The 19,344-nt window shown below is 40.2% G+C and overlaps 1 protein-coding gene across 1 annotated transcript in view; it reads right to left on the reverse strand.

Annotated features, from left to right (window-relative positions):
* Nucleotides 1-1,084: 1,084 nt before the first annotated feature.
* Nucleotides 1,085-19,344, reverse strand: part of LOC119732716 (structural maintenance of chromosomes protein 1A-like) — a 38,815-nt gene continuing 20,555 nt past the window's right edge. Inside the window, exons 14-24 of the mRNA XM_038206362.1 lie at nucleotides 19,127-19,195; nucleotides 16,749-17,004; nucleotides 15,407-15,492; nucleotides 14,117-14,252; nucleotides 13,221-13,366; nucleotides 11,315-11,464; nucleotides 10,644-10,756; nucleotides 8,971-9,139; nucleotides 8,556-8,734; nucleotides 7,997-8,177; nucleotides 1,085-5,205 (exon numbers count right to left, since the gene is read on the reverse strand). Coding sequence (XP_038062290.1) covers nucleotides 5,113-5,205; nucleotides 7,997-8,177; nucleotides 8,556-8,734; nucleotides 8,971-9,139; nucleotides 10,644-10,756; nucleotides 11,315-11,464; nucleotides 13,221-13,366; nucleotides 14,117-14,252; nucleotides 15,407-15,492; nucleotides 16,749-17,004; nucleotides 19,127-19,195 — 1,578 coding nt within the window. The 3' untranslated portion in view covers nucleotides 1,085-5,112. The remainder of the gene's footprint in view (nucleotides 5,206-7,996; nucleotides 8,178-8,555; nucleotides 8,735-8,970; nucleotides 9,140-10,643; nucleotides 10,757-11,314; nucleotides 11,465-13,220; nucleotides 13,367-14,116; nucleotides 14,253-15,406; nucleotides 15,493-16,748; nucleotides 17,005-19,126; nucleotides 19,196-19,344) is intronic.

Genomic DNA, 19,344 nt, shown 5'->3' on the forward strand with positions numbered 1-19,344 from the left:
CAAAGAGGACTGTTCAACATTCAAAAGAATAGATATGCTTGCTGGTTGGAAGAAACAGTGTGTTGATCTCAACTTACACAATTGGGACAAAATCTATTGATTCTGGAACTTTCACCATGGGGCCTGCCCACCAGCTCAAGAAAGTTCTGCGATTCCAATAAGCAATGCACAACTGTCAATTACGTCAAGGCCGTTGTGATTTACTGCAAACTAGTGACCTCACTTCCTGCTGAAATACACCCAAGACGCAGGCGCCCCGACTTGGAGAAAGTGAAACAAGGTGAAACCAAAGGTCTTGACTTTGTGAACTGACACCAACTTTACATGCATACTCAATTACAAGTTGGTGGTACCATGGAGGAATGGTGGTACATGGCACAGTTGCTATGCAACACACAAGCCAATTTCTGTAGTATGTGGATGGTGGATGTGTCAGTGTGTAGTGAAGCCGTGACTTGTAACAATAAATCTCTTTTCTTTGTGGTTCTGACTTCTGAGAAGTGTAAACTCAACATTTCAGGAAATGTATGCAGTTGTGCAAGATCTTAAAACTCATAAAAGAAACTTATCATCACATGCAGTCACTGCACCCTTCCACTTTATATTGCTAATCTCATTGTGCAAACCCATTACTTATCCCATTGCTGGCATGTTGCCAACAAGTTCATTTGGTGTAAACCATCACGCAATTTTAAATTTTTTTTGAAACAAATCATTTTCAATATCTACAAAATACACATGACAAATTTGGCAAATTTTCAACACAGGTAAAGGTCTCTCTCAAAGATGGCCATCTCTGTAGGAGAACTGCAACTGCGTATTTTACACAATCAAGCACGCATTGCACAGTGTCGGGAATGTTCCAAACACGCGTGCTTGTTGCTCGAAATGTGTTCGAAATATGACACAGCCGATGCGCGTTATGCAAGTTGATGCTCAAAATGCCGATGCACGTGGCTGGTCTGTAGGAAATGACATCATTTGAGAGAGACCTATTGGGCTTAGGGTCTATTATGTCAAAGTGTTCCTAATTGTGAGTACAATGTAGATGGGTCACACAATAAATCGTGCAGTACATCAGAAGCTCAATGGCACATACATGTAATATGGTCAACATTTTTATTTGTGGAGTTCAACAAAGTTTTTAAACTAACAATGAACAAAAGGCATCTTCACACATAACATATACTACAGTGAAAGTTAAGAATCCTTCTTTGAAATGGTAAATTAATGTTAACCGAACTGAGAAAAGTTTGTATGGACAACATACATGTACTACCAAGAAACAGGGAGTATAACGAAATATGCTACCACAAAATTCGGACAAAGTTGACATATTTTGTTTTTTTAGGCTTTGGCATTTTCAAATTCCAAACCTTAAAAACAAAACTTGTCACACCTTTGTCTGGGTTTTGTAGGAGTAGGCAGTATTTAGAGTGCACTTCCAAAGAATAAAATTCTCTTGAAAAACAACTCTAAGTCTGAATTTAAACAGAAACAATCATGTGGAATAATTCTAAATGTAAGTATTGTCAAACCTAAAACTGACCTGCAGAAATTCTACAAAATGGCAAAATGTGGACTCAATGTCATTAAACATTTGTTTTTAAGCGGACTTTACAGCAACAACAAAGCCTATTTTACAGGTGTTAAAAACCGATATAATTGAAATCTGGAATATTTTTTTATTAATACTGTCGAATACAACCATCAAGTTTAATTTGCTTTAAAATGTACTTTGTAAAGTGATCAATGCTTGCCTATTTATGCTGCAAAATTAAAGGAAACGCAATTCAGGGAAACTTATTTCCTAGTGATTTGGCAAATGATGACACTACATTATAAATATGAATAAGGTCTTATTAAAAACATGACATAACAAACATTCACTTCCATTATTGAAGCGACTGTTTTATCACCAATGGAGATGGTCAATAACCCCTTTAAAAAAATTGGTAAATTTGACACACATAATCTACAAATATAAGACCTTTTTTGACCCCCGAAATAGAAATTCAAATGATACATTCATTTTTGGGCTCTTAAATGGAGCAACAAGTACAGCAGTTACAAATCTGCTTTTTCGAATAGTTCAGCAAGCTATGGTTCAAACACATAAATTTCATAATTTTTTTAACACCGTAATTTTGTTGCAAATTTCAAAAAGTTGTCATCATTGATCAAGGAGAAAACAAGCAACCAACTACATTAGGTTTAAAGCTTGAAATTTGCTCAGATACATTTACACAAATTATTGAGACCATGTTCTTTTCTGTGGGTGGACATTGCCTACTATTCAAATCGCCAAGTAGAATTATGTAGCTGTCTTAAAATTACTTTAATTGTATTTTATTATTTTTTTAAAGTAAAAACAGAGAGACACATTTCTATCTCAGCTTTGTTTTTGTGCATGCAGAACTTATCGAAGAAAACAGGGAACAAGAAGAAGCCGCAGCAATTGCACACCCAAAAAAGGCCACAGACAATTCCTGGGACACAACATAAACCAATTAAGACATTTCTTTGGAGCACAATGTTGTTGTGTCACTCAGTGGCACTTTGTTTTCATTGGGCCATGTACCATGCTGGGGCACCCCATGTTCAGCCAACCTCAGACTTTTCAAGATAAATCTGCAACACAGTTTCTGTGGTTCAACATGGTCCTCGCCCCAGGCACGGCTTTGTCTGAGGTTATTACAGTTGAAAAATGTTAAAGGAAACATTGCAGCAATGACACAAGTCCACAAACTGTGGCATGTGCTTTCCATGTTGGGCCTAATATGTGAAATGTTTGCCAAAAGCCGTTGGAATAAGTACCACCAATTAAAAGTCCAACATTGAGTTTTGATGTAGGGGGGGGGGGGGGACTGGCATTTAATCCCAACTCTTAATTCACCTGCTCAAAGAAGATTACAGTAATTTCTCTGATTTACTTAAAAGTTTCATTTTCTTTCCTCAAATCATCCAGATCATTAGAACTTTGATAAAGGGTCCTTATTGATGTCCAGTATAAAATATGATCACAGGTCCCTATGAAATGCCAGATGCTACAAAGTAAATGGTAGAATGAAGTTTTAATTTAATGGTTAATTGCATTTTCCAATCCAAAGAAAGGTTTCCTTTCATTCCGTTTGACTTTCCGACATATACAGGGTCATTCTCTGACGCAACCATCAGCTTCAAGAAGGCAAGAGCAAACACTTGCGTCTGACCCATAAGAGCAGCCTATTAAAATTCCATTCAACTTCTTACAAAACATTTAACACAATTAACATTCAAATTGTCAAAGATTTGACTTTTGAAAAGACTGAGGATTCTAAAAATTTTCAGCACAATTCAGGATTACCCCCTTATACCATCATTTACAAGTGAATGAACTTTTGAAAGATTCTGCCAGCTCAAAGGACCCTCCCTGTCTGTCAATCAAACACTGCACATGGACCAATTACATCACTGCTTTTGGTCAGGTGACCGCAGTAGCTTGGTCACAAGCACTGTGAGAAATGCACACATATTAGAGGTGGGCAGGGCTTCAGGCGATGTGCTCATGAATATGCAACAATGTGCTCATGAATATGAAAGATTTGAGTTGTAAGATATTTTGTAAATAAAACACCACCAAGTTTACATCAACGAGGAAGAATAACAATGCATGCACTGTCGTTTTAAGTTAAATCTGAACTACTGCAGCTATGCACCCTTTTGTAAACATGTTTTACATCTTGGCATGTTTATGAAGAATTTAAAGTTAAAAAGAAAATAACCAAACTTCTTACAGGACAACAAAATCACATCCCAACACGGTGATGTTTTTACCCAATATATTCCACCTTGCAAAAGATGAACTACACAAATGCTGAACTACGAGATAAAACAGAAGTTTTTACATGCAAACATGAATGTAATACAAAATATTAAATATGTACAAAGATTGGGCACAAGTACAGTACAGTTTTAGTAGGTCTGTCTGCGATAACTTCACAGTAAAAAGCGCCATCTTATTCATGGGACAAATGTCTTGCTCAAGAGGAGTTGTTGCTGGCTGCAATGGCACTGTATCCCGTCGACTGTGTTTACATGCACATACATGTAGTAGCAAGTGTTATTTTGCCTCGTGAGTAAGATGGTGTATATTACTATGATAAATTTGTTCAAGTAATATGTGATGTCTTCTGTCAAAACAAGATGCTTCAATCAAGGGAGAGGACACCATCCCGCCGCGTCCATGTCTGAAGACGAGATCTTGAAGACAAACCGTTACCCCGCACTGCAACTATATGTATGTCAGTCACACGGTACGAGTCAGGCTGACCGATCACCTAGTTGATTTTGCAACTTCCGCGTTCAAGGAGTTTCTTTATGTTATTGACCAGTTTTGGGTGATTGTTGGGGGGGGGGGGGCCAGTGGATATGCAGGGTATGAATATTTAGAAGTTTTATTTAACCTTCCACAGAGATATATGTTCAAGCATCATGAACGGTTCTTTTTTAGATGGCCAATCATTAACTTTCAACGTGGCGTTATGCACTTTTACTATGCATTTGCTGCATGGCTTCACACAACACATTCGGTCCCTGACTACTTGGGATCCTACTTCGTGAGCAGGGCTACATCACTAGTAATAATGAGCTAGCCCACTCATCTCAAACCCATCAAGGCGTAGGATTGCACCATAAACACGCCCACGTGAAAATGCACAGTGTATAACGTACATCACTCGCTGGGTACTTCAATTTTTGTATTCCCACCACTAAACAAGGAATTGATCAACAACGACATGGTCCAGGCTAACTTCAAATGGCAAAACTTTGTAAACTAAAGGTAAGTCCGTTTCCTAACCTTCAACACTCATTTTTAAGGGGAAGATCTGCATCTGAACAATACTTTTAAAACCCTATTTTGACAGGCTGCCTCGAACTCTGCTATGACAGAACACTTCACATATGTTACTTGCTAATTAAATGTTACACAAGTGGCAGTGCAGAAGAAAGATCTTGCTTTCAGCAATGATGTCATCCATCCCCCCCTCCCAATCCATGACGAGATCCATTCTCTTTCGATGCCTAACTCTGTGCCTGAGTCTGTGATTGAAGCTTGACACTTCCCCAGTTTTAGCGCACGGCTTTAGGACTGGCTTCCTGCGTTTCCCGGGCATACTCCGTCAGGTCAAGGGTCAGGACCTTACTGATAGTGCATTCACCTTGCTGTCATGGAAACAGAGAAACACACGATGTCTCAGCATGGTATATGAGATAATAAACAGTTGACTAAACTATCAGCATATCAGCATGTGAATTCCCTTACCACATGCTAAGACACGCAGACATGAACTATGATGCACTTTAATGTGAGTCAATGTACTTTGGACCTTTTCAACAAAACAAAGGAACATACTTTTTCTCAATGTTATACTCACCTAAAAGAGCTCAGTTTGAATAACTTTCCAATATTATTTTTACAATTGAATTTATTTTCTTTAGAAAAAGTCTATCCTCAAAGGTCGAAGGGCACATGAAATGGCTTTTTTTTTAAAATATAATAAAAGATTGGATGTTGGTATCACTGATCTCTACGCAAAAATAACTAAGACATCTACATTTTGATTTACTGTTGACAATGCTTGTGCTATTTCCTGCCAACTGAGGGCGCTGTTGCTGTTTAAACAAACTTGAGGAAATTCCCAGCTCTACACAGCTCTCTGAAGTGCTTTTTCAATTTTTTTTGGTTTATGGAATAGAAGAGAAGTCTCATAATAATAACCGGAAATAAAAAATATTGTGTGTTTACGGCTAACTCCCAACAAATTACCCAGGTACACATAGGTAGCAACATTTTTTATTTTGTAACTTTTTAAATGTCTGTCGTTCATTAATAAGGGAATAAATGTGTGCTCCGGAGGTTTTTATCACTCTGTTTAATACCACTTAGAGTCTGGGTGCTGATAATTACCCGAGCCGGAGGCGAGGGTAATTATCAGCACCCAGACTCTAAGTGGTATTAAACAGAGTGATAAATACCGACGGAGTACATATTTATTCCCATTCATAAATATCTTTTCGGTAAAAAAAAATCATATAATTCGTTCAAAACATCCCGATTTTGTTCAACAAATTCACTTTATGCTTTTTGAAACATCCCTCCTGCAAAATAATGGAGTGTTCAGCTGGCGAGTAAGATGAAAACAACCCTTTTATGGAGATTGACGCGCGCGTATCATGTTCTACGCGATGTCGCGCAGAACGCACCTGGCGCGTTGCGTTTTGAATTTTGAACTATAAAATTCTAACTCCCTGGTAGTGTTGCGCATGCCTACGTGAGGATTGTGAACGTTCAACCAATGAAACGATAAGAGGCACTGGATTTTTAGGAGTCCACATTTTATTGTGACACTGGAAAAGTGTTTAAGACCAGCTAGCCATGTCTTTATCATCCGTTTAATACCGGCCACGTGACGGGCTGTCGACCAATAGGAATGGCTAAACTGTGTGAGGTATTTATGAATACTTATTTTATTATCTATAGGGTACCCTTGAACAGTACTCTGTTTATTGTTTTATTAACCAATAACACTCAAAACCTGGCATAGGGAAGACTTTATATTTTCAAAATATAATTTATTTAAAACTTTTGGCCAAATGTGGCAATACAAATTTTGATGTCAGCAATTTAGCTTAAAAATCCAGGTGGGTTGAGTTACCGTCAACATACAATTTTTTTTTTGCCTCAGTGGAAACCAGCTGATCTGAGGGAAATTTGCATGCCTAATTAAGGGCCACAACCAATCACACTCATCAAAAATAATCAATTAACAAAATGTTGATTTAATGTATCAAATGATGGCTAAATAACCATGATCGAGTCAAATAGAAAACACATGGAAGCCATACACATGGATGATTCTGTGCCCACTTTCCTGGAATGTTTGAAATGTTGTCCGGTGACCAACACAGATTTGGATGAAACTTCAGGCCTACCCTCAAAATACAGCCAGACACCTACCTGAACTTTGTCTGTTGGCTCGTTGGCATCCAATTTGCATGATTCTGCTGTCAAAATTTCTTAATATTTGTTTTTGTATACAGGACTTCAATCGACTGATTAGGCAGTTGGAATGGAACAGCCCATAGTGACACATAATAATAAATGTTTGTGAGTGCAATGGTAAGAATAATTTTATGAGGTGAGAAATGGATTGTTCCATTCCATGAGGCGATGGAACATTCCATCTGTCATCGAATTAAATTATTCTTTCCATTGCATGAATGTGGAACATTAATTATATTTTTTATACAACACCTGAATAAATCCTCGTCATCTGGTTGGTCAGAACCACCAAAAGTGTGACTGTGCAATGGAACTTTCATTTACCGTGGAACGGAACTTCTATTTGTGCCGTGTGGCCGTGCCATGCATTGGGACGAATAATTCAACGACGCGTAATCAACGACCAATCAATCAGAAGATGGGATTTAGTTAGGCGTTGTATAATAAAAAATATACAAACAATTCGGGCGATTCACAATGCAGAGCGCCACCAATAGTTTGCCACGGAGAGTTAATTTTTCCCAGTGCATTGTGGGAGATGGTCGACAAATTCGCAGCGCGGGACATTTGAAATTGTTCGTTTTTTTTCGGTCAGTAGTTTCGTAAGCGTACGATTTGAGTATATGTTTGCCCTCTTCTTTTCTTTGTATCAATATGGTGATTTTTGGTAAGGCGGCAGAACGCTATGCCCCAATCTGTAACAAATTAGCTCAGGTGTCTACTGACACTCATTCAAATGGGCCATATTTTGTCGACCGTAAACTTGAAAAGTTGACTCTCCATGGCAAACTCTTGGTGGCGCACTGCACTGTGAATCGCCCGAATTGGAGGAAGTCATTGTATAAGCAATGTTAATAAGTATTTCACTCTTTAAAAGCCAAGCAATGAATAAATCAGTCAAGTAAGTGGTAAAAAAAAAGAGTGAAGGCATAGGCCGATGAATTGACTTACCTCAGGGTATATTCCAATGAGTGCATCAGCATGATTATAGAACTCTTCCTTGAGTGAGATGACAATGCATTGGAAATGGTCTTCGGACTGTTCTCGTATGTACTCAGCCACTTTGCCGATGTTGGTGTTGTCCAGAGCAGCATCTATCTCATCCAGGACGAAGAACGGAGCCGGCTGGAAACTAGAAATGGCAAACAGAAGATGGTGTTAGTGCAATAGATTGAATTTTGAAAGTGTACTCTAAATGCAACGCGTAAGTAGAACATACCAAGTCATGGCAAAAAGCATCTGCAGCGGAGGGACGCGCACGCGTTGCGCTGTTTGCGTAGAGCAAAATGAAGCGCTTATTTGCTGATCGTGCGTGTCGGCTTCGATGACGCACCGGTATGGAATATAAACGCAGATATGCAAATAGCCGTACAAAAGCCGCACAAAATTTCTAGTTCTCCATAGGTTTGTGTACAAACATGGATGTGCCCATCAGGCATTACTTTGTTCATCGAATAGCGCTCTAGTAATTTAATATAGCTCTATGGTTGCTACACTGATAGCTAAATACCTGTTGAGAGCAAAGAGGAGTGCCAGGGCAGCGACTGTCTTCTCCCCTCCTGAGAGGTTATCCATAGGCCTGAATCGTTTGCCTGGAGCTACACAGTTATAGTTGATGCCATCCAGGTAGGGCTCTTCAGGGTTCTCTGGCCCTAGGAAAGCCTGTGCACTCTGGTTTCTGGACAGAGCCTAAGTCAGATAAACAAACCAAACCAATCACTTATGAGTTATTACAGGTGTAAAAAATATGGATGGCAATCCAAGGGCAAGTTCAAGAGAGGACTATTGCCAACCATTGTTTGAGTAGACTTCACTCAAAACGCGGGATGGTTGGACAATGCTATTCGACTATTTGGAACCGGACCACAGGGCATGGTTGCGTCACTGGTTACCAATAGCTAGGAGCTATTTTGTAAATCTCTCACCTTGTAGATTTCGTCAATCCTCGTCGACACATGCTCAAAGCAGGAGTTGAAGCGGTCGAAGCGTTCCTTACGAACCACTTCAAAGTTCTGCTTGGCCTTCTTTGCGCGTTTACGAGCCGCCTCAAAGCTATCGGTGGTCTCCTGGAAACGTTCCTTGACTCCATCAAGCCTGCAGGGGAAAAAAATTCAAACACAGCTCAATTACTCGATTCCAGGCCACATTTTTCAATTTTTAATGTAAATGTGAAGTTTCTGGCAAAATCTGACAGAACTGGGCACAGGCCATAGTGGAGAAAAATGCAAAACAATGAATGGGGGTGATTTTTTTCAAGTTTCACATCCATTGATATTTGTAAACCTTGGATATGTCTACAACACATATTTTAAAGAAATAGTATGAAAATCGTGGAATAAAAGCTTTTTTTTAAAGAAAAACAATTGACATCTTTCATTTTCACGACTGCAAAACTCAAACTTTAAAGGCCATTCTCTCAGTATTTTACTTTTTGACACGTCGATAAATACAAATGTGTATCCTCTACCTGTGCCATATGTGCCAGGTTATTAAAGGAGTGTTGTGGTCCAATAGTGACAGCATCAACACGGTACCTGTGTTCTTGTGCAAGACACTTGACTACAATTGAGTTTAAATTGGTATCTGGGAGAGTACAGACCAGACTTTAACAATAATTGGGGGGGGGGAGGCTAATCACAGCTGAGAAGGTGAACTGCGAAGGACACGGCTACAGGCGCATTTGGCAGTCGCCATACGACCCATGTATGACCACGGATCACAGCCAGAGATAGAAAGTGTTTGATTTTTGCGGAGGGAGGAAAACAGAGTGCCTGGCAAAAAACTCTCATGCCACAGGAGAGAACCAACGCACAACTCTACTCACATATGGTCTGAGCCGGGAATCGAACCCGGACCACAGTGGTAAGAGGCGAGCGCTTTACACGCAAGCCGCCCATGCCAGCACAGATTATGCTTTGGGACTTTGGTATAAAATACCATATTAGCACCAAATTAATTGTCATTCATAAATACCTAAGACAGTTTACGCATTCCTATTGGTCGAGAGGCGGTCACATGGCCAATCTTAAATGGATTATAAAGACATGGCTGGCTGGTCTTAAACACTTTACCAGTGTCACATGAAATTTGGACTCCCATGAAATCCGGTGCCTTTTAACGTTTCATTGGTTGAAAGTTCACATTCCTCACGTATGCATGCGCAATACTACCAGTGAATCAGTATTTCATGGTCCAAAATTCACACTACACCAGCCCAGCTGCATTTTGCGCGACATCGTGCACGCCAATGTCTTTATAAGGTAACGAGTTGTGGAGGGGCATTCCATATTATAGTCAGAGGGGTATTTCGTGAAACAATGAAGAAAAATTGTTGAACAAAATGGTTGGCAACGTCTAGTTTTTTACTTGTTTTGATTTTTGACCGAAAAGGTATTTATGAATGGGAATAAATATGTGTTCGGTCGGTATTAAACACTCTGTTTATGACCGGTGGGAGTCTGGATGGGTGATAATTACCACCCATCCAGACTCCCACCGGTCTTAAACAGAGTGTTTAATACCGACCGAACACACCTTTATTCCCTTGTTATAGAGAGGGAGACGGTTAGTTTATGGTTTGTGTTGTCTATGATCTTACTTTTCCATGGCCTTCATATTAGGAGCGGCAATCCTTTGTAGAGTCACCTGCATACTGGCCATATTGGCCGATAACTTATCCCCTTGTTCCTTGATCTCATCTAGCGTGTCACACTAAAAATGAGAAACAAGATGGGAAAGGCATGTCACGAAAAGGTCAATTCAAATCAATTAAATATTGTCTTAACTCTTGCTCTTTTGGTGCAATTTAGTGCACATCAATTCACTCCATCTGACGTGTATTAGAGGATTAGAGGAAGTTTTGAATCAGCAACCATGTAAATTCTGGAAACAAAACAGTTAGAAGTGATCTTTTGAAGGCAATCTTCTCAAATTCTGGAATGAATAACAATCATGTTGAATTGACACAAAAATAACCCAATATCTAAATTTTGTTGTTTCTCGTACATGTAAAACATGCAAAAAAAATATGCAAACTGACCGCTGCTATGTACATCAGATTTGAACCAGCCAACCGATCCAGTTAGCTCGGTGGTCGAGTGGTAAGACATCTGCACTAGAAAGCAGGAGGTCGTTGGTTCGAGTCCCACCCGAGTGATTTTTTCCAACTTTCACTCGGGAGGTAACACATTGAGTATACAGTGTTTATACGTCGGTGAAGGGCAAAACCTAATTTGAATGACCAATCTTATTCACATATTTCCATCTCACCTCTTTCAGGTCATGGCTAAGCCGCTTGTAGTTGATGATAATATTGGCTTCCTTCTTGTAGATGATGCGTGCTCCCTGGCTGCTCATGCTGTCCATGCCGGTAATGCTGGTGCTTTCCTCACCAGCTGTACTCTCCTGCTGACTTGATGCCTATGTAATAATAACACGTAGTTGGTGCTTGTATCAGTTAATAATGACCACAATGGAGGTAATATTAATTTACTTCAAGGCTTTCTACATTTTTAGTATTTGCTAATTTACCAATTAGTTTCAATCTGACACAAGTCCTGGGCCCAATTTCTTGGCTCTGCTTACCATTAGCGAAAAATCCCCGCTTACTATAGCAGAAAAATCCCTGCTTACTATAGCAGAAAATTCCATGTTGACGACAAGCATATTTCACGGGTTAGCGTGGAATTTTGGCTTATGCACATGTGTACATCCAGTAGCTTAGGATTGTGTGCTTACAGGGTTAGCACAGAATTTTTCTGCTAGTACGGTTAGCACAGAATAGTATACAAATAATGAGTGGCTCAGCGTGGAATGGGAGGAATATTATCCCAAGGTAAAATCTGGACTTTTCCATTTCAAGAGGCGAAGCCGAGTGAACTGGAAAAGTTTAGATTTTACCGAGCTATAATATTCCTCCCATTTCACAATTTAAAGCCACCCAGTATTTGTTTTATATAACTGACATATAGATCCTTGTCATTTGATATATTTGAACTTGTAATTCAATACAAAACTGGAGGAAATTGTATTTCTCTCTTCCAAACCACCCCTTCACAAAAATGTTTGAACCCAACGCTGTAGCGCTGGCTCTTTGGGACAATACACGCTACTCGCAAGGCTAAACGCGCACACCAGCATGCAATTGCACACAAATACCACATCATGGAACAAGAATGATCCTAACTGTTCAATAGTATTTCCCATTCCCCATGGGCGGATAGTACTTTTTGAGCCGCGGCTTGAATGGGAGCAATAACGAATGTCACGTGTTGTGAGTTCCACCAATCAAATGACAAAGGATCTGTATGTCGGTTATATAATAGCAAACAGTGAATAGTCACCTTATGTGATATGCATTTCTTATGGCGCCGAATATGGTGAAAGTTCTGTACAAAATTTCCACGGCTTTATTCACTGCTGGAAACGCGTATAGGGAAGGCAACCATTGCGACAGCACTTGGATGTAAACAAACGGGGTTTTCCAGCATTTTCTCAGTTTACTCTAACAGTCCCAAATCCTTCTATTTTAATATGATTTTTCACACACCCTAGGGAGTTAGATGTAAGACGTATGGATTTTCTGCGACCCAGACTCTTGATATATGGCTAGTAAACAGTGTGACACACACCAACTTTGGATATGTATGAACAAAAGTCTCCTTATATTTTTTTCACTAGGCGACAAGGACTCTGCAGTTTTACTTTTTATTTTAAGTGCACACTGACATGCTTTAACCCTCCTGCTGTCTGAACAGTCACAGACGTTAAAAAAAAAAATCTTCTTCCCTGCCATGCCTTTTACACAGGCAAGTCACCAAACGTCAGATCATATTTTCAGCAAGCACTTTGACTAGTCAAATTCAGTCAATGGACAAAAGCAGGCAAGTGGCAGGCACAGCTGGCTTATCAATCACCTACAAAGCATAGCTGGATCAAGCTACATAAACAGTCACAGTCAGTCAATCTTGCTTTTATGTAGGATGGGAGCACTTCACTGTTCAAAACACTCAATTGACTGATTTTGACTGAGAGGACAACTTTGCAAAGAATGATGTTTGCATAGGAGGGTTAAAAAGATTTTTTGCAAGTGATGATTGTTTGAAATGATTAATCATCAGGGTGGACCTGATTTAATTTCACCGAAGATGAGAATATAAGCAACTCGTTTTGTTACCTCGCCTTCTTCAGTGATGTCATCCATGGTTCCCCGTTTCATTGGTAACTTGATGTCTTCCATCTTGCATGTCTTGAGCAGGCTGTGCCGATCGGCCCGTTTCTGCTCCAGTTTGGTCTCGGTGGCTGTTATTTGTTTCTGGACCGCTGCCAACGGGAACCACATTCAGAAGGAATCACAATGCATTCAAGACCATCAATAAGCCTCTGTACTGATGACGTCACACTTTGTTTACATGTGCACTTTCCTATGGAGCCAGTGGGGGTCCACGGTCCACTGAGCACCATAGGAAAGCACACACGTAAAGAAAGTGTGACGTCATCAGTACAGAGGCGTATTAACTCATTAGCACTGGTTTTAAAAAAGAGGTTTGGGGTACAAAATGAACATTTATTAATAATTAGAAAAAAAAATTGAATTTTTTAAAGAGCACAGGGAACACAACTTGTAAATGTAACCCCCTAGGCCATCTGGCTAGGATGCAACCTCAATCCTGCAAAATCCGACAATTGACACCAAAAAACATTGGATTCAACCTCAATCCTCCAAAATCATCACTTATTTCTTGAATTTAGTATGTGGAGGGTGACCAATACCTCGATCCTCCAAAATCCTCTGCCAGTTACTGCTATGGTTTGAGGCAGTGCGAATGGCGTTTAGAAGCAGTGCGGATGAAATACAAGAAAAACACCGGGCTGATTTATGCATGGCTGAACATAACCAATGCAGGATATGGCCTGCTGGCTCGACTCCACAAAAAAAGCGATACATCTTTGCCATTCATCCTCAATCTTCTAAAATCATCCAAAACCGGCAGGAGGATTTTGGAGGATTGAGGAGGGTTAGGGTTAAGATTTGGTCTTACTGCACAACAACAACAACTGAAAACACAGTACCTGCAATTTCTTTATTAGCAGTGGACAGCAGTTTGCGTATCTCTTCCACTTCGGCATTCTTGTCATCAATCTCAGATTTCTTAGTTGTCTTGGAGAACTTCAGCTTCTGCATCGCCTCGGACTCTTCATCTATGACCTGATATTATTGCACGCACCAAAACAAAGGCATATGATATATTCATGTAACTATTACACCTCATGCATATTTATGAACCAAAAGGGCTTTTTTCATTGGACGGTGTTCTGCATAGCCTCGGACTCTTCATCCATGACGTGATATTATTGCACGCACCAAAACAAAGGCATGTGATATATTCATAACTATTACCCCTCATGCATATTTATGAACCAAACGGGCTTCTTTCATTGGTCAGTGTTCCATTGCATCTGGAAAACAAAAGTCTGTAGTACCTGGAAGTAGTATCCTCAGTTTGACTCCCAACCATGCAACAGTAGCAATCATCACAAATCAATCTGTTTGCGGTACCCATACAAAACCTTTTTGACGGACAAAACTTTTGTGATGGACAAATTACAGACTTACTTGATAATGAAGTGGAATATGTACACTGTGTAATAAAAACGATTGTTGTACCTCTGTCTTGAATACTGTATTTTCAATGGCCGTTCCGATCACGTGTTAAGTTTATAAAAAGTCATGGCACACACCCTGTGGGATATTGCGTATGTGATATTCCACAGGGAGTGTGCTATGACTTTGTGCGTACAATACGAACGGTGTGAAACGCTTGTATCGTTGGTACCCATGCTATTTTCACCATGTTTTCACACATGACTGGGAGCAGTGAACTAGCAGACAATCAGCTGTTTCGAGCACGCAACATGCATGTGAGTTGACATTCGATTGTCATGATTGTTGTGTTTACTGCTGTTTGTTTTTGTGTTTTTTTAGATCACAATCCAACAAATCCAAGACGTTTTGATCACCCTCCGAGCGCAAAGCTATGCATGCTATGCGCCCCTCGGGCGTTAAAAACGTCATATCCCACATCGCAGCAGTCAACAATTGTTGAATATTACACATGCAGCTCCCCATGTTATTGTATGCCACATTGCAAGTGTGATGTAAAATCTGGAGTGCAAAGTGCACACCAAAAATCTCATACAGCTGGCTGTATGGTGCGAAAAACCAACTTAATCATGCGTACTTCGCCCCCTATGCAAACCAGTGCCCAATGCAGCGTCTCTCTGTCACTAGATCTCTAGAAGCACCATTTTACTGTTCACGTGTGAAGTCTATACACACCAGACAAAACCGTTCATCCCTACCTTCATGTGTTTGGCCTCCTCTTTCTTGAGTTTTTCAAGTTCCTTCTCATCATGGGCGACTTCTTTGGTCCATTTCTTGACGTTTGCTGAGGAAGTGAATATCCAAAAACAAGGCAAGTAGTGAAAAGTTTGACAATGTCCAACTAATTCATTAGGATTTTTTTCTGACAGATGACCTGTCTTGTGCCTTTCAACGAATCCATTTTTTTCTTCTCCTGGCGAATTAAACATCTTATTTTATTTCGGACTATAAGCTTTTATTTTGGGTTGCTTCTGTGCGCTGACAGACCCTGCATGTATGTAGACTTGTTTGCTAGTCACTACATAATTGATTCTGCATGCGACAGAACTTTGATTTTACCCCACCAAAAAACAAATCAGAACGATCAAAATGAAGGTAAATTTGCTGAATATCATTATTTTTTTGCCATGACAATTGTTTAACCCTAATGTACCTGAATCAATCAAAATCCACACCCCTGTTTTAGAGGTTTTCAGTGGATTCAGGATACCTCCATCTTGAAAAAGTTGGGGTATTTTGATGGATGCAGGACAAGTAAGCCTAGCGGTACTGCAGGATTTTGATGGATTCAGGATACCTCCATATTGAGCAGTTGGGGACTTTGATAGATTCAGGATCTAACGCCTTGGCTATATGTTTGGTGTGTACATGTATTACAATGGTAGATTATCATGGACTCACTGGTGGATTCTGATGGACTTAGGACACCAACATTTTTTGCATGAAATAATTGGTGGATTTTGGTGGATTCAGGATACTTTCTAGTAAAAGTGCTCAAAGGGTTAGGGTTAAAGGACAAAGTACTTGTCTGTTGGGTAATTTGTTCAAGAGTTTTACCTGTTCAAAGGAACAAATTGATTCAGGACAAAAATCAGGACAACTATTATATGTTGAGGCCTGAACAAGGAGAACTATTAACCCTAACCCCCTAGGCCTTTTTGCTAGGAACCATTCTCAATCCTCCAAAATTTTACAACAGCGCCTAAATTCTTCAAAAGTTTCAGACAGTCCTGCCTCAAAATGCATTCATCCTCAATCCTCCAAAATCCTCCTCATCCAAAAATGTTGCACTTGTGTTCAAATGAAGGGTACCCAGCCCCTCAATCCTTCAAAATCGTCAGACAGTCCTGCCTCAAAATATCATTCAGCCTCAATCCTCCAAAATCCTTTTCTGAAAAAAATACCATTCAGACCCAATCCTCCAAAATCCTTTTCTGAAAAATACCATTCAGCCTCAATCCTCCAAAATTCTCCAAAAACCACAAGAAGGATTTTGGAGGAATGAGGAGGGTTAGGGTTAACATATCTCTGCAATGTTACCTTCCGTGTCCCTGGATTTCTCATACTCCAGCTGGTTGACCAGCCGTGATTTCTGGTTCTCAAACTCCAGGCGTTTCTTGGCGCGTTCCTGCTGGGCTCGGAGCTCCTTCTCCTCGTACTGACGGATGTTCTCCACGCCGATGGAGCGACAGAAGTCCAAGAACACCTCGTCCTCTACGCTGTTCATCTGGGTGCGTTTGGCCATGATCAGCTCGGCTCGCTGGGTGATCTGCTCCTCAATGGCCTCCATTCTTGGCTATGGGTGAAAATGTTAAGTGAAACTTGTACACGCCATTAACCCTAACTTCCTAGGCCTTTTTGCTGGGATGTAGCCTCAATCCTGCAAAATCTTCCCATTGGCCTCACGCAAAAATAGCAGATAGCCTCAATCCTGCAAATTCCTCCATTATTTCTTGAATATGGTCCGTTGAGGGGTGACCACTGCCTGAATCCTGCAAAATCCTGTGGCAGTGACTGTCAATATGTTGAGGCCTGGCCAGTGACATCCTGGAGCAGTACGGAGGATTTCAAGCATAATCCAGGCCTATATTTATGCATGGCTGAGAAAAAACAACACAAGGTCCGGCCCAAGACCTTGACAGAGTGCATCCTACAAAATCAGTAACACACTTTTGCCATGTAACCTCAATCCTCCGAATTCCTCCACTTTGGCAAAGAGGATTTTGAAGGATTCAGGGCGGTTAGGGTTAATACAACTATAAAGGCTGCTTCTAGCAGAGGTCAGGGTGTGATATTTTATCAGTGATTTGACAAGTCTATGAAAACCTTAAGTCCTTTTACAAGTCAGGTCACGCGTCACAGTGGATGAACTGTAACGAATGAGAGTTTCACCGTTCATTTGGATAGTTTCTGCTTTGGACTGGATGACTTGTAATGGACTTGTGATGGACTTGAGACCACCACTCTAGATTTTACAGGTTACACTGGAACCAGATGCCCATTATTCATCACAATGACTGCGCAAAAAGTTTACTCATGTTGATCAAAGTGGTAAAAACCATTGCCCTCTATCTCTGCCTTGAAGCATAAGGGCCAATTCACATACTGTCACGTGACAATGCCGTGTGTTTTTATAAGTAAAAAAAACAATGAATGATTTTGTTGCGCCAGTGCAACAATGTCATAACTTGATTCTGCAACAACGTCGTATCTCGCGCGAATACACTCCATGCAACAAGGTCGTATCTTGCGTATCGCGACGTCCATCGACTTTGTGTGTACATCTGGGTTATTTTAAGCGAGGTATGACCTTTTGACTCGCGGTTCATGTACATGATGTCACACGCCATTTTAGGAGATACGACCTTGTTGCACGGATATGACGACTTATAAGACGTACGACTTAGTCATGCAAATGTAAACGTACTCATTGATTTGTGCGTATTTATAAAAACGCGCAACAAAGTCACATATGTGCAAATCGGCCTTAAGGTCTATTACCACAGGTTTCCCTGAAAACGGCCACGCTGTATGCTGCCACAAGAAAGATAGTGTAAATATCTTCTTGGACACTCTAGCAACTGGACTATTTCAAGTATTATTTGTATATAATTGTTAATTTTTTACTTTTCGACCTCGACTGTTGGATTAAAAGTTGTGCTTCCCTTTCAGAGATTGTGTGGGAACCTACAACGTCTTCAGTTATATTGAAACCACAAAAAAACAAACCAAAAAACCCCAGAAGCCTGTAAGTTTCTGTGAGGTATTAGGTGTCTGAGAACAGCAATAGCAAGGATTCTGCATAATTCCTATTCTCAGAGTGACATCATGAATTATAAGTGTTATATATCCCTTTAACCAGTTCACACCCGGAATATTTTGACAAAAATGGAACGAGGCACAGGATTACTTTTCACTCCACCTCAAGCCAGGCGGGTTGAAGCCATCACCCTCGGGCAGCACACTCATATTTCCGGCCTCGCTCGCTGCGAGCGGGTCGCTAACAGATATTTCCAGCCTTGCTACCTGCGTGTTTATCCCTCATCTGTTCCGAATACCGCAAAACTTTTGCGTCTATACACGTCACCCGACGCAAACTGGTTACGTCAGGTGTTTCAGAGTCACATTTAACAAAATGATTCGTAAAGTCTAAAATTATGTTTGACGTTTGAAAGAGAAGTGAATACACATGCCAAAAGATAACAGATTGATTGTTACAGTCGTTTGAAACAACTCACGTCAGTGAAAAATTATTACACTTTGATTTGCTTGTCTAAAACCAAAGTCTTCTTGGGTTGAACCAAGTTCCTCCCGATACTTTTTTGGTGCAGCAAAGACTCTGGATCCTCAGTTTTTGTGAAATGCAATATCTGAAAGCATTGAACAACATGAATCACAATAAAAGCAAGGCGTCTCACCTCATATCCTTCCAGCTCCTGTTGAAGCTTCTGAATAGCTTTGTTGTTGGTTGACACAATCTTCTTTTGCTGTGATTTCAGAGATAACGAGACAAGTTACAAGTTAATACCTTGTTTCCTCAATCCGGCCTCCAAAATAAAACCTAAAACCACTGACAAAATCAAATCTGATTTTACTCTTTTTACATGTAGAGCTACATTGAGTTTTAGAGCAACTC

This window comes from Patiria miniata, unplaced genomic scaffold, assembly GCF_015706575.1.
Source record: "Patiria miniata isolate m_02_andy unplaced genomic scaffold, ASM1570657v1 HiC_scaffold_24, whole genome shotgun sequence".
NCBI classification, from domain to species: domain Eukaryota; kingdom Metazoa; phylum Echinodermata; class Asteroidea; order Valvatida; family Asterinidae; genus Patiria; species Patiria miniata.